General features: G+C 46.5%; 1 protein-coding gene across 1 annotated transcript; it reads left to right on the top strand.

Moving 5' to 3' along the window:
* The first annotated feature begins 727 nt into the window (after positions 1-727).
* On the top strand, positions 728-14592 carry LOC142917883 (uncharacterized). Its single transcript, XM_076062222.1, has 6 exons — positions 728-852; positions 3157-3341; positions 4424-4625; positions 7640-7812; positions 12847-12918; positions 14528-14592. The coding sequence occupies exons 1-5, from the start codon at positions 801-803 to the stop codon at positions 12892-12894; spliced, it is 660 nt and encodes a 219-aa protein (XP_075918337.1). The 5' UTR covers positions 728-800; the 3' UTR covers positions 12895-12918; positions 14528-14592.
* The last annotated feature ends 1489 nt before the right edge of the window (positions 14593-16081 follow it).

Genomic DNA, 16081 nt, shown 5'->3' with positions numbered 1-16081 from the left:
AGTGACGCGCACGCCGCTGTCATACTTTTTTCTACGATCTCTTATTTCACGTCGACAGTGATCCTCGCCATTTTCTTCGCAGCTTGGCTTTCCTCACTAACCTTGAATGAATTGACAAAAAAAATTAACGTTAAAATGACAAAAAACACCACGTGGAAATTCACGGAGAGTTGTAGCAAAAGGGTTGCGCACTGAACGAGATCTACTGGACAGGCAGACTGAGGAGCGGCGCTTTGTTTAAGTCGTGAACGGGCTCTACTCTACGCGGTGACTCATCCCGACCCATACAAGTTGCAGCAAGCGCGTCGTACCCCAAGCAAGACGTATCCCAAGACATTTTTTCTCTCGTCAAATACACGACGTGGACCAAATTCAACGTATTCCAAAGCGGTCGTCCACTGTAAATGCGTTTTGGTGAGGAGAGTGCGATGTTGCTGTGATGTAACAGTCGATAACGCTGGTGTTGTTGACGAGGTACAAGAACCAATGGTCGCCGCCTCAGAGCTGAATGTGAACGTCCATTTCAATGCTATAAAATACTGTGAATTATTAAGGTCTAAAATATGAAGCGCGGTGGAAGGATGGTGTCTGATCAACTTATTGCAGGTTAGAGATGTTAACTTATTTGTATTGTATAATGTCATTGTAGTGGTGTGTGCATTGTCTTAATCAATAATCTAATGGTGTGAAATGCATTGTGTTTTAATACGCAACATACATAGGGTTCACGGCGGGAGGAGAAGGGGACGGTGGTGGTGTACGAGCTACACCAGCGGCAGCAAGAACGCGCCGGCCACGCCATGTTGCCGCGGTGTCTAGCGGTGCTCCTTCTGGCCTCCGTCGCGGTCCGAGGTAACAACCACCGTGAACACCGACCAGTCCAGTTCGCTTATTGGTTAGAGCCCTGTGAGCCATGCGGCTCTTGAATCGGGTTGCAACCGCAACGAAACAATAACACGAACAAGAAACCGCAGCGGCAGCATCCAGCAAGCGTCACCGTGACGGTAATCGTCATTGACGCCGTTGTTCGGCATCGTCTTGTCTAGCGTCGTCATCGTCGTCGTCATCCGTAGACGCTTCAGCACCGCCATCGTATAATCCGTAGTTGTGGCAGCAGGTTTCCGACATCGCTGTTATCAGCAGAGTTCATCATTTGGAGAGGCTAATAGGGTGGCTGGAATCGCCAGTGTTCTGTGCATTGAACAAATAAACAGCCCAGGGCCTGCGCTTGAGCAATGGCGAGCTACAGGAGAATGCCACACGTATCGGAGCATTCATAGCTCGGGGTGAGCAGCTCTATCATGGGATACCTTTTCACCAGTATCAAAGTATTAAATATAAGAATAGATTTGACCCTTTTGACCAAGAAAACAGATGTTATTATATTTTGATTTAAAGCTTTCGGGACTGCAGGGATTCATATTCTTGGTTCTTTCGGTAAAGTCACCATGTAGAAGGGAAACAATAAAATAATAACAATATAAAACAATAAAATTCCCTTCTATGTGACTTTACCGAAATGACCAAGAAAACATGTTATTATGTTCAAATACCAAATAGATAACTTTGTCAAGGAATAAATTACTGCATCAGCTACACGTACTTGTGGTGAACATGCAAACAGACATGGTCTGATAAAAAAATATATATAGTGCATTGTACTCTTTGGTTTTTTCGGTAAAGTCACGTAGGTAAAAAAAAAATCTAGAATCTAAATGATAACAGCTGAATTAAACAACTAAATTAAATGATTTAATTTAGTTGTTTTCATTTCTTTTATTGATTTTTTTTTACCCACGTGACTTTCCCGAAAAAACCAAAGAGTATGAATCCTTGCAGTCACGAAATCTTCAAATCTAGAAATAGCGCATTGTCTTTGTACTGTTGTTGGCGTTCCCTGGTCTGACAATGGTGAGGCTAGGCCATTAAGAACAAGGCTGTCTCTGGTGTAGACCAATCGGTTTCTCAAAGACAATGCATATAACATTATAGTCACGTTACTTTTTTTATTTAAAGCTTTCGTGACTGCAGGGATTCATATTCTTGCTTCTTTCGGTAAAGTCACCACGTAGAAGGGAAACAATAAAATAATAATATATATAAAACAATAAAATTATCACGATGTTTAGACTGCAACACAAGCAATCATCATCAGGTGTGAAAAACCACGGCAAACAATGTATTTATTATTTTATTGTTTCCCTTCTACTTGACTTTACCGAAAGAACCAAGAATATAGTTACATTATTATTATTAAAGCACTGCATATATTATCAGAGGTTGTTTGCATGGTCACCACACGTACCGTATGTGTGGTCATTTTCAGACTTGGTTCCCTGCAAAAGGTGTCTATTTGGTGTTGGAACATCTTAACACAACTCCTCTTTGATTAGTTTAACACGTAGGCTTTCGCGACCAATATTATTCATAATAAAGGTTTTTGGGTTAGATCGCGTTATTTATAAATGTGTCGTAACCCTCCACCACCCGACACGGCCAATCAGCAAAAAAAAGTGTCACGTTGACAAAAGACAAATAATTCACTACTTTAGCCCACCGGTGTGTTAAAGAGTGAATCCACATTTACAGTTTGAGTACGACGTTTCGCTGGTAAATACATCCAGCATCATCGGGCAATTTGCCAGAATGGTAAAGCCCTCGCTTGCTCCCGGTCTTAAATAGAGCAGCAGGGTGATGTCATCATTTAACTCATATCAGGTGCAGTGATGAGAGGCAGGGGGGGAATTGTAATTATATAATCGATTGGTAATCAGCCATTGGTTATGATTAGTAATGAGTTGTAGATTAGTAATTAGTTGTAATGTGTGTTAGTGATTATATGCTACGTTAGTAATCCGTTAATTAGCATGTGTTTCCCCTATAAGGAATTGTAATATGTATTATTTAATAATACTCAAACTGTAAATGTTGTGGATTCACTCTTCAACACCACCGGTGTGGGGCTAAAGTAGTGAACTATTTGTCTTTTGTCAACGTGACACTTTTTTTTTGCTGATTGGCCGTGTCGGGTGGTGGAGGGTTACGACACATTTATAAATAACGCGATCTAACCCAAAAACAACCTTTATTGTGAATAATATTGGTCGCGAAAGCCTACTACGTGTTAAACTCTCTTTCTCCTCTCTTCCCGTGCAGATGTAACGTTCGCAGCAAAGCTCCGGCTCTCCCTGCCGGAGAGGCTGGACGTGACGGAGGGGGTGAGCTTGACCATCAACTGCTCTTTCTCACCGCCGCCGACCGACCCGAATCACGTCATCGTCAAGTGGTCCGTGTTGCCCGCGTTCTACTCGAAGAACACGCCCATTGGCGACGTCATCCAGGTGATGGGCGGACCTCATCCCGGCTCTAACTTTGAACGACCTGACTCCCCCGTCCGTGTCGCCGCTGGCATTGACACGCCGCGGTTTCTGTTTAACCGGCGGCGCGTTATTTGCGCGTGTTGGTTTTGCTCCGGAGGAGTGACGGTGTCACTTAACGACCCAGCTAACGTCTCGTCGAGTGCCACTTTTTTGTTGTTTTAAATAAGGATCTCGTTTTAAGAAGTTTGCCTAATTTCGTAATTGAACGGCTTCCTATTGAATGAAACTGGCACACCCAAGGGATAAAGCCCCACGTGCACAAGGAAAGAGCGTGCGATGTTCCAAACAAATAAAGTGGACTCTTTGATTATCCGCACTTACAGATCGGGAAGACGGCCGTGGATAATTCAAAGTCACGGATAATCCACAACTTTAACCAGTTTCTGTGGATCTCTATGCCAGAAACCACTAATATAAGTTATACATTACTAGACTTAAGGCTTTTGTCACTTTACGAGTTCATATTCTTTGGGTCTTTCGGTAAAAATTCGATTTAAAGCTTTCGTGACCGCAGGGATTCATCTTCTTGGTTCTTTCGGTAAAGTCGCCACGTAGAAGGGAAACAATAAAATAATAAAAATAAAACATAATAATTTTATTATGTTTTATTATTTTATTATTTCCCTTCTTTCGGCAAAGTCACGTAGATATGTTCATTTTCTTTGAACCTATCTGCGTGACTTTTACCGAAAGACCCAAAGAATATTTACACGTCACTGATGAGACGCGCATGCCGAGTGATAACACTTTACTGCCCCTGCCCAGCAGAAGGCTCTGCCCACTTAAGCGGATGACGGCGGGGCCACGGCCAATCGGCATCAATCAAACCGCGGCCGAATTCATACGCCGCGGGAATAAAAAACAAAAAAATCGCGAGACTTCGCCGCCTCCTCCGCACCGGAGCCTGGGAACGCTGCGCGAGCCGCCGGGAGCCGCTGTGGGAGGCTCGGGAGAGACGGGCCGGAGACGGGTGGGCGGGCGGGCGGGCGGGCGGGCGGGCGGCAACACCGGATCGCGGCCCTTTCCTTTTTTCTCGTCCGCAGATCTACAACTCGGGCGTCGACGTCGTCGGCGTCGGGGTGGCCGCGCTCGTGGGCGACGTGGCGAAGGGCGACTGCTCCGTGAGGCTCCGGCGCGTCTCCGCGGGCCTCGGCCCCGTGATTGGGTGCATGGTGGTCTGCGGGCGGTGCAACACGGAGGACGTTGCAGTGGCACGGGAGGCGACGCTGAACGTGACGGTCGCAGGTGAACGGAGCGAGCGGTGTTTGGGGGGACCGTCCAATCACGAAGGCCACTTGGCAAAAGATGGTGAGTGGCAAAACTGACACCTTATTTTGTTACTGGCAAATGAGGTTTCCACTGGGGTAAATGCTTACCCCGAGCTCTCATACTCTGATGGTGCATTGCCTTTTAGTTGTGCGCCTTTTGGCGTCTTCTGGTCCAACACCATGTGAGACGAGGCTCTAAAGAAAGCTGTCTCGGGTGTGGACCAATCAATTTCAAGGACAGTGGTCAAGATGGCGCCGATGATGGCAGCCTCGGCCGGTTGGTGCGCCCTGTTTTGTCCAGTTTTGTCCAGTTTTGTCTTGAGAGGGGCTTGCTGTTCAACACAATCGTGCTGGTGAGAGAGGCCTGTTGTTCATCACACCCGTGCTGGTGAGAGAGGCCTGCTGTTGTGGGGCCTGCTGTTCATCACACCCGTGCTGGTGAGAGAGGCCTGCTGTTCAGTACACTCGTTTTGAGGGGCCTGCTGTTCAGCACACCCTTGGTGGTGAGAGAGGCCTGCTGTTGAGGGGCCTGCTGTTCAGCACACCCGTGCTGGTGAGAGGGGCCTGCTTTTGAGCACACCCGTGCTGGTGAGAGGGGCCTACTGTTCAGCACACCTGTGTTGGTGAGAGAGGCCTGCTGTTCAGCACACCCGTGCTAGTGAGAGAGGCCTGCTGTTCAGCACACCCGTGTTGAGGGGCCTGCTGTTCATCACATCCGTGTTGGTGAGAGGGGCCTGCTGTTCAACACACCCGTGCTGGTGAGAGAGGCCTGCTGTTCAGCACACCCGTGTTGAGGGGCCTGCTTTTCAGCACACCCGTGTTGGTGAGAGAGGCCTGCTGTTCAGCACACCCGTGCTGGTGAGAGAGGCCTGCTGTTCAGCACACCCGTGTTGAGGGGCCTGCTGTTCAGCACACCCGTGCTGGTGAGAGGGGCCTGCTGTTGAGGGGCCTACTGTTCAGCACACCCGTGTTGGTGAGAGAGGCCTGCTGTTCAGCACACCCGTGCTGGTGAGAGAGGCCTGCTGTTCAACACACCCGTGCTGGTGAGAGGGGCCTACTTTTCAGCACACCCGTGCTGGTGAGAGGGGCCTGCTGTTCAACACACCCACGCTGGTGAGAGGGGCCTGCTGTTCAACAGACCCGTGCTGGTGAGAGGGGCCTGCTGTTCAACACACCCGTGCTGGTGAGAGGGGCCTGCTGTTCATCACACCCGTGCTGGTGAGAGGGGCCTGCTGTTCATCACACCCGTGCTGGTGAGAGGGGCCTGCTGTTCATCACACCCGTGCTGGTGAGAGGGGCCTGCTGTTCATCACACCCGTGCTGGTGAGAGAGGCCTACTATTCATCACACCCGTGCTGGTGAGAGGGGCGTGCTGTTCATCACACCCGTGTTGGTGAGAGGGGCCTGCTGTTCACTCCCATGCTGGTGAGAGAGGCCTACTGTTCATCACACCCGTGTTGGTGAGAGGGGCCTGCTGTTCACCACTCCCATGCTGGTGAGAGGGGCCTACTGTTCAACACACCAGTGCTGGTGAGAGAGGCCTGCTGTTCAGCACACCCGTGCTGGTGCGAAGATGGCGCTGATGATAGTAGCCTCAGCCGGTCGGTGCGCCCTGTTTTGTCTTGTTTTGTCTGTCAATTCAGTGTTTTGCCAAGATTTTCGGAGTTCTCTAACAAGAGACGAACTTTTAAATATCAGGGAAACAACTCCTGTGGATTTAATTCCTACTTTTCTGCTTCCAGCGGCAGAATTAGTAGGCATTCTAGTCAATGCCGCGCTAGGCTTTGCTCAAGCAACGAAACGCCGCCCAAGGGGTAAACGGTCGGGGGCTCTCGTACGGCTACGCAGACGCGGGATCCGAACAGTGCTTCCGAGCTTTTTCCTCTCCAACGTACGTTCACTGTACAACAAAATGGATGAACTTCAGCTACTGATGGTAAAAAACAAAGACTTTCTTTCAGCTTCTGCATTGTGCTTCACGGAAACATGGCTGTGTGATTTGATTCCGGACACTTCGCTACAACTAGCAGGATTCCATCTTGTAAGATCGGATCGTGACATAGCACTCTCCGGCAAGACGAAAGGCGGTGGTATTTGTTTTTACATTAATAGTGGCTGGTGTGTAGATGTCACAGTGATTCTGCAACATTGTTCTCCACTCCTTGAATCAATTTTTATAACCTGTAAACCGTTTTACTCGCCTCGCGAGTTCGCGTCGCTCATTTTGGTCAGAGTTTATTTGCCGCCTTGTCCTCAGGTTAAAGAGGCCCAACGCATGCTCGCCGATCAGGTTCTGAGTGTGGAGCGAGCAAATCCAGATTCGTTGGTTATCGTACTTGGCGACTTTAACAAAGGTAATCTCAGCCACGAACTCCCCAAATACATACAATTCATTAAATGCCCAACCAGAGAAGGGAACACTCAGTTCATATTATTAGCTCTTTCGGTAAAGTCACGTTGAAGGGAAACAATAAAATATATATAAAACAATAAAAATTCTCACGACGTTTCGACCATAACACAAACGGTCGTCATCAGGTGTGTCGGTTAGCATTAATTTATTTATTTTTAAACGGTGTTTTTATTTATATAAAACGTCACCGCCACGCACAGCGATTTGGCAGTTTATTTAGAAGGACTAGTCCATCTATGTTCTGAAAAGAGGAGGGGGGAGACGAAAAATTAATGTATGCTGTCTGAAAGCCACTGTAAGCGTGAACAATCAATTAAGACATGAAATGGTTTATCAAATCTTTCCAATGATTGCTAAGCCAGAATCCATCTTCTCGGTTGAAATTGTCTGCCTGCCGCAGGCGAAGTTTCAAGTTTTTTTTTCATTTCATTTATCGGGCGTAGCCCTGCGAGCCGTGCGGCTCTCAAGTCGGGTGCAACAACAGCGAACGAACAAAACGCGAAGCCGCGTTGAGCCGGTGGCGCCGCGTGCTGGTCTCACCGAGCCCCTTCTCTGTCGCCGCCCCGGTTCTCTGTCAGCCCCGCGGCGGCGCAGTGGCGACGCCGCCTCCGACCCCACAGCGACCGCGCTGCTCCCCTCGTCCACGAAGGGGACGTCGCTGATGATGGTGGTGGTGGTGGCGGTGGCGACGTTGACAGCGCTGGGCTTGGTGGCCGGGGCTGCTGCCGTCGTCGCCGCGTTCGTCTGCAAGGTGCGCTGACGCCCGCCACCTGTTCTGTATTTTGAATTTGTGGTGTCTCTCATCATCACGGTGGCTAGGAGATGTTAACTACCTCGCCCGATATGCAGGAGGTCATGGGTCTGACCCTGATGTCTGCTGTACATTTGAAGTCTGCGTCTCTCTCTTTCTAAACACGAGATTTTGATCCTGTCCATAGTAGAGTTTGTTTGGGTGAGATGGTGTAAATATAAATGCTCTGTCGTTAAACCCGCCATCACCTGACACAGCCAATTAGTAAGGTTTGTGTCACATAAACAAAACGTGCTCAGTAGTTACTCGTTTATCGTATAGTGTATAGTGTAGTATACAGTGTAGTGTATAGTGTAGTATACTAGTTCAACACTAACTCGTTGTGTGTTGGAGCGTAAACCCACTGCAACATTTACAATTATAGTGTAGTATATAGTGTAGTGTAGTATACAGTGTTTAGTGTACTGTACAGTGTAGTGTATAGTGTAGTCTACTAGTTCAGTACTAACTGATTGTGTGTTGGAGAGTAAACCCACTACAACATTTAAAATTATAATGTAGTTTATAGTGTAGTGTAGTATACAGTTTCATGTATAGTGGAGTGTATAGTGTACTGTACAGTGTAGTGTATAGTGTAGTATACGAGTTCAACACATACCGTTTGTGTGTTGGAGAGTAAATCCACTACAACATTTAAAATTATAATGTAGTTTATAGTGTAGTGTAGTATACAGTTTCATGTATAGTGGAGTGTATAGTGTACTGTACAGTGTAGTGTATAGTGTAGTATACGAGTTCAACACATACCGTTTGTGTGTTGGAGAGTAAATCCACTACAACATTTACAATTATAGTGTAGTTTATAGTGTAGTGTAGTATACAGCGTATAGTGTACTGTACAGTGTAGTGTATAGTGTAGTCTACTAGTTCAGTACTAACTGGTTGTGTGTTGGAGAGTAAACCCACTACAACATTTACAATTATAATGTAGTTTATAGTGTAGTGTAGTATACAGTTTCATGTATAGTGGAGTGTATAGTGTAGTATACAGTGTAGTGCAGGGGTCGGGAACCTATGGCTCGCGAGCCAGATGTGGCTCTTTTGATGATTGCATATGGCTCGCAGATAAAACAAAATATTCTCACTTGTTTTAATCCATCCATCGATTTTTCACTGCGCATGTCCTGTTCAGGGCTGCAGGAGCAATTGTCCATTATTTTAATTGGATGATACTGGCCTACGTTTGCCGTTGCTGGGTAAAACAGGTAAACGCCCCCTTTTGAATCAGTCTGAGACTGCGTCTGCTCGGTCATTAGCTCAAAGCTAACCCTTCGACGAAGAAGATGGCGAAAAGAAAAAAAGACGACGAGTATCGTACATTCCAGGACGAATGGACCGAAGAATTCGCCTTTGTGGAGAGAGCGGGTTCTGCGGTGTGTCTAATTTGCAATGACAAAATTACATCGTTGAAACGGTCGAATGTAAAGCGGCACTTCGACACGCGCCACGCTACCTTTGCATCAAAATACCCTGCGGGAGACAGCAGAAAGAAAGCGTGCCAAGAGCTTCTGAGCAGGATGCAAGCTAGCCAGCAGCAACTCCGCGTATGGACCTGGCAAGGTGACTATAATTCGGCTAGCTTTGCTGGTTCTTTAGCAATAGTGAGGAACGGAAAACCATTCACAGATGGCGAGTATGCTAAAACGTTCATGCTGGATGTAGCCAATGAACTTTTTGATGATCTTCCGAACAAAGACAAGATAATCAAACGGATACAAGACATGCCTCTGTCGGCAAGAACTGTTCATGATCGTACCATCGTGATGGCAAACAAAGTGGAGGAAACGCAAGTGAAGGACATAAATGCAGCGCCGTTCTTTTCTCTGGCTTTGGATGAGTCAACAGACGTGATCCATTTGTCGCAGTTCAGCGTGATTGCAAGATATGCTGTTGGTGACACACTGCGCGAAGAAAGTCTTGCTGTTCTGCCATTAAAAGGGTCCACAAGAGGTGAGGATTTATTCAAGTCTTTCATGGAGTTTGCTCAAGAAAAAAGTCTACCTATGGATAAACGTCTCTCAGTGTGTACTGATGGTGATCCGTGTATGGTGGGGAAAAACAAAGGATTTGTGGCGCTTCTCCGTGAACATGAAAATAGACCCATCCTAAGTTTCCATTGCATTATACACCAGGAGGCACTTTGTGCTCAGATGTGTGACAGGCAGTTTGGCGAAGTGATGTCGCTGGTCATTCGTGTGATCAACTTTATTGTTGCCCGAGCCTTAAATGATCGCCAGTTTAAAACACTGCTGGATGAAGTTGTAAATAACTATCCTGGTCTGCTTTTGCACAGCAATGTGCGTTGGTTGTCAAGAGGGAAGGTGCTTAGCCGTTTTGCGGCTTGCCTGAACGAAATCCGGACTTTCCTTGAAATGAAAGGCGTCGGGCATCCTGAGCTAGCCGACACCGAGTGGCTCCTCAAGTTTTACTATCTCGTAGATCTGACTGAACATCTGAACCAGCTCAACGTGAAAATGCAAGGCATTGGAAATACAGTGTTATCCCTTCAACAAGCTGTATTTGCTTTTGAAAACAAGCTGGAGCTTTTCATCACGGATCTTGAAACAGGTCGTTTACTACATTTTGAAAAACTGAGCCAATTTAAAGATGCATGCACAGCAAGTGAGCCCATTCAAAACCTTGATCTCCACCAGCTAGCTGGCTGCACATCCAGTCTCCTACAGTCCTTCAAAGCACGCTTTGGAGAATTTCGTGAGCACACTCGTCTTTTTAAGTTCATCACCCATCCAAACGAGTGTTCACTGAACACAGCCGACCTGAATTACATCCCTGGTGTCTCCGTCAGAGATTTTGAAGCAGAAGTGGCTGACCTGAAGGCCTCAGACATGTGGGTGAATAAGTTCAAGTCACTGAATGAAGATTTGGAAAGAATCACACGACAGAAAGCGGAGTTGGCGAGCAAGCACATGTGGACAGAAATGAAAAAACTCCAACCCGAAGACCAGCTGATTCTCAAAACTTGGAACGCGCTTCCTGTCACATACCACACACTGCAGCGTGTGAGTATTGCTGTATTGACCATGTTTGGATCTACGTATGCATGTGAGCAGTCATTCTCACATCTTAAAAACATCAAGTCCAACCTACGATCACGTTTAACGGATGAAAGCCTCAACGCTTGCATGAAGCTTAACCTCACCAAGTACCAACCCGACTACAAAGTACCAACCCGACTACAAAGACATCAGCAAATCCATGCAGCACCAGAAGTCGCATTAATGGTGAGTGTTATAACAACATTATTTAAAAGAATAAATTCAGAGGCTTATTATACTGACATTTAGTTGAATTCACTTTTAAAATATATTATATGGCTCTCACTGAAATAAATTTCCAAATTTTTTGCTTTCATGGCTCTCTTAGTCAAAAAGGTTCCCGACCCCTGGTGTAGTGTATAGTGTAGTATACTAGTTCAACACTAACTCATTGTGTGTTGGAGCGTAAACCCACTGCAACATTTACAATTATAGTGTAGTATATAGTGTAGTGTAGTATACAGTGTTTAGTGTACTGTACAGTGTAGTGTATGGTGTAGTCTACTAGTTCAGTACTAACTGGTTGTGTGTTGGAGAGTAAACCCACTACAACATTTACAATTATAAAGTAGTTTATAGTGTAGTATACAGTTTCATGTATAGTGGAGTGTATAGTGTACTGTACAGTGTAGTGTATAGTGTAGTATACGAGTTCAACACATACCGTTTGTGTGTTGGAGAGTAAATCCACTACAACATTTACAATTATAGTGTAGTTTATAGTGTAGTATAGTATACAGTGTATAGTGTACTGTACAGTGTAGTGTATAGTGTAGTCTACTAGTTCAGTACTAACTGGTTGTGTGTTGGAGAGTAAACCCACTACAACATTTACAATTATAATGTAGTTTATAGTGTAGTGTAGTATACAGTTTCATGTATAGTGGAGTGTATAGTGTACTGTACAGTGTAGTGTATAGTGTAGTATACGAGTTCAACACATACCGTTTGTGTGTTGGAGAGTAAATCCACTACAACATTTACAATTATAGTGTAGTTTATAGTGTAGTGTAGTATACAGTGTATAGTGTACTGTACAGTGTAGTGTATAGTGTAGTCTACTAGTTCAGTACTAACTGGTTGTGTGTTGGAGAGTAAACCCACTACAACATTTACAATTATAGTGTAGTTTATAGTGTAGTGTAGTATACAGTGTATAGTGTACTGTACAGTGTAGTGTATAGTGTAGTCTATAGTGTAGTATACTGGTTCAGTACTAACTGGTTGTGTGTTGGATAGTAAATCCACTACAACATTTACAATTATAGTGTAGTTTATAGTGTAGTGTAGTATACAGTGTATATGATTACTGTTGTTACATTGTTTTTACAGCTTTATTTTGGTGATTCGAAAACATATGGTTAATCTAAATTGTCTTATGGTTGTTGTTGTTGGCTTGCACCACATTGATTTTAACACACAGCGTTTTAATACGTTTTTTTTAGTGGAATATTTCCTGGTTTATTCCAGGATGTTTCTGTTACGCGTTGTCGCTTTAAGATGTTCTGTGTTCAAGTTTTGTTTGTTGCGGTTGCACCCGACTTAAGAGCCGCATGGCTCACAGGGCTATAACTAATAAATTAAACTTGAAACTTAGTGTACTGTACAGTGTAGTGTATAGTGTAGTCTATAGTGTAGTGTATAGTGTAGTCTATTGTGTAGTATACTAGTTCAGTACTAACTGGTTGTGTGTTGGAGAGTAAATCCACTACAGCGTTTTACAATTCGAGTACCTGGTGACATTTCACCGGTAACTACGACAACAACAACAAGCAGAAACATCAACAGACCTGACGATGCTGCTGCTGCTTGCTGCTGCTTGATGCTGCTGTTGTTGTATTTCGGGAAGCGTCAACGGAGTTCCGTGCGTTGTTGAGTTTTTCTCCCCACCCTGCGCGTGATGTTCTCGTTCCCCCAGCGAGGGAGCGACGGAGCGCCCCAATCCTGGTTCCCGAGTGCCTGCTGATGAGTGACGCCGTCTCTGCCGAGTGTAGGTAGCCACCGCCACCACCACCACCAGCAGCTCCACCATCACCATTCCCAACACCACCACCCCCACCACCACCACCAGGAGCTCCACCATCACCATTCCCAACACCACCACCGCCGCCGCTGCTGCTGGCGATAGTTTTGATGTAGTCTCTTTGTTTATCAAAGTTCCTGTGCCTGACACCATTGCAAGCATTGGAGATTTGGTCCAACAAGGGCTGAATGCTGATGTACCGGCCCTGGTGACACACTGCCTCACCAACGCTTACTTTACCTGGAATGGAACATTCTGCAAACAAGTTGAAGGTACCCCAATGGGTTCTCCCTTATCTCCAATCCTAGCCAGTGTTATCATGGACAGTTTTGTAAGGAATGCCGTCCAGGCATCCACCCTACGTTCATCCTTGTGGTACGTGGATGACAAATTCATCATCTAGCCACATGGCCAACCAGCACTAAACAGATTCCTCAACCGCATCAACTCTCCATACACCCAGACATCAAATTCACAATGGAAGTGGAAAAGGATGGCAAGCTACCGTTCTTGGATGTTTTAAGAGACCAGATGGCTCAGTGGGACACTCTGTCTACAGGAAAGCCACCCATACGGGATGCTTATCTAAAACCTGACTCCCACCACTATCCCTCCCAGAAGAATTCCCTCATCAAAGCTCTACACCATGGAGCTCAATGTATTTCCAACCGTCATCACCGAGCCAGTGAACTTGAACACGTACACCAAGCTCTCAAGATGAATGGATATTCAGACTACACAATCCGTAAAGCTATCACCCCAACCGTTGGGAAAGAACCGTCTGAGGACCCAATCAAAACCATCACCTTGCCATACATAGCAAGAGGTCACCAAAAATAATTAAAAAACAATGAGCAAACACAAAATTCAGGTTCGATTTAACACAGCACATAAAATTCGTGATCTGATCCCATCTGTGAAGGATGTGATCCCTGACATGCAATACCCCGGCGTCTACAAACTAAGCTGTGTCTGAGGCTGTCGTTACATTGGGGAAACTAAGCGACGTGTCTCGGACCGTTCTCGTGACAATAAGTCAGATCTGAAACACGGTAGGACCAATACCTCGGCCGTGTGCTGATCATTGTTTTAAAGTGGTGGGCTCACACGACATTGATTTCTCTAAGACGAAGGTACTTTGCAACGGCATTGAAGGCAACAACCATCTACAGGGAACGATGACGATGGTAATTGTTGTTGTTGTTCCATTGGAAACCTCATTTGCCAGTAACAAAATATGATAATTGTTTTTTTTACCCTTTTATCTGGCAACAAAACTGACACCTTTTTTTACAAGGAGTCATGTTTACATTGACCACTATACCTGCGGTCGGAACGCAAACACAAAACAACAACTCTGATAATGTATGCACGAGGCTCTAAAGAAAGCTGTCTCGGGTGTGGACCAATCAATTTCAAGGACAGTGCCACATACATTATCAGTGTTTTGTGTTTGCGTTCCGACCGCAGGTATTGTCGTCAATGTAAACACGACTCCTTGTACAAAAGGTGTCAGTTTTGTTGCCAGATAAAAGGGTAAAAAAACAATTATATATTGTTGTTGTTTTCCCGGCAGGAGAGGGGGAGGAAGTGGAGGTTTGGCCGATGAAGACGATGAGAAAGGGTGGGGAGAGACCGCCGGTGGGTGGGGAGGGACCGCCGGTGGGTGGGGAGAGACCGCCGATGGGTGGGGAGGGACAGCCGGTGGGTGGGGAGAGACCGCCGATGGGTGGGGAGGGACCGCCGGTGGGTGGGGAGGGACCGCCGATGGGTGGGGAGGGACCGCCGGCCTTCGGATCTTCATTCCTTGTTCTTTGTGGCGGGGTTCTTTTCCCTTTAAGGTTTTGCAAACGGCGTCAAAGTGCAGACATCCGGAGGGCATCCCGACTCCGCCCAGTGCCACAAGACAACGGAGACAAGTTTGGGAAGCCCCGGTGCATCCGTTACCAAAACCTCGTTCTTTTCTTGAATACCCAACGATGCCCATGCACATCGTATAATTAGATTATTATTATAATGCGTTGTTTACGTTGTTTTACGTTCTAATGATATAAAAATGTTTGGGGGGGGGGGGGGGTGGGGCGGGAACGGCACGGAAACCACCACGAAATCCACGGTGTGGTTTCTGCGGCGCGATCGTGACGGAGTTGCGTGTCGCACGTCGGGAAGGAGGTTGTTGCGTGTACCTCGGGCGGGTGTCCACGAGGGGCTGAGCTCCGTCAGTGGACTGGGGGACCACCGAGGACCACGGGCTCCACTCCCGCGGTTCGATCGCGGCTTCAGCCGGCGTTGGTTCCTCACGGACACGGCTCGCCCTTTCGGCGCGAGCGCGCGGCGAGTTGACGGCGAGCCGATGGGCTTAACCTCCATCGCCAACAGCCTCGCAGAATCATTCTCATTATGAGACCTCCTTTGTCAGTAACAAGATATAGGAATAGGTTTTACCCTTTTAATTGGCACAAAAACTGACACCTTTATTCAAGGCACCGTGTTTGCAATAACCACAACACAAGCAGTCAAAATGCAAACAAACAAAAAGACAACTCTGATAATAATATTGGCACTGTCCTTGAATTTGATTGGTCCACACCCGAGACGGCTTTTCTTAGAGCCCAGTCTCCACTGGTGTTGGACCTTTTGGCGTCTTCTGGTCCAACACCATTGGAGACTAGGCTCTAAGAAAAGCTGTCTCGGGTGTGGACCAATCAAATTCAAGGACAGTGCCAATATTATTATTAGAGTTGTCTTTTTTTTGTTTGCATTTTGACTGCTTGTGTCGTGGTTATTGCAAACATGATGCCTTGAATAAAGGTGTCAGTTTTTCTGCCAGTGGTGACTTTACCGAAAGAGCTAAGATATGTAATGGGGGGGTTGCGAGGCCATACTTCACCGTGCCGGTCGGCGCGGGTTGCTGAAGGGGACCGATCCGGACATCGCTTGCCATTTAAGTTAACCGTGGCCGGCAATGAAGGTCGGGTCAGCGGGTTCAGAGGACGGCGCGCTAACCGTTCTTCTGATGATGACGATGATGCGTCGTCGATTTCCCGGGAAAGCCTCGCCCGAGTCTCGGGACGCACGCTTCAGGAGGGTGCTTGCGTGAGGATGCGTTGCGCTATAATTGTTGTTCATT

The sequence above is a fragment of the Petromyzon marinus genome, unplaced genomic scaffold, assembly GCF_048934315.1.
Source record: "Petromyzon marinus isolate PM22_M1 ecotype Great Lakes invasive population unplaced genomic scaffold, UKy_Petmar_22M1.pri1.0 PM_G_Scaffold_54, whole genome shotgun sequence".
NCBI lineage: Eukaryota > Metazoa > Chordata > Hyperoartia > Petromyzontiformes > Petromyzontidae > Petromyzon > Petromyzon marinus.
This window is presented reverse-complemented; position numbering and strand designations above follow the sequence as displayed.

Coding starts and splice junctions, on each gene's coding strand:
- LOC142917883 (XM_076062222.1), top strand. CDS start 801: ATGTTGCCGCGGTGTCTAGCGGTGCTCCTTCTGGCCTCCGTCGCGGTC. Junction 3,342..4,423: donor CCATTGGCGACGTCATCCAG/GTGATGGGCGGA, acceptor TCTCGTCCGCAG/ATCTACAACTCGGGCGTCGA. Junction 4,626..7,639: donor GCTGAACGTGACGGTCGCAG/GTGAACGGAGCG, acceptor GTTCTCTGTCAG/CCCCGCGGCGGCGCAGTGGC.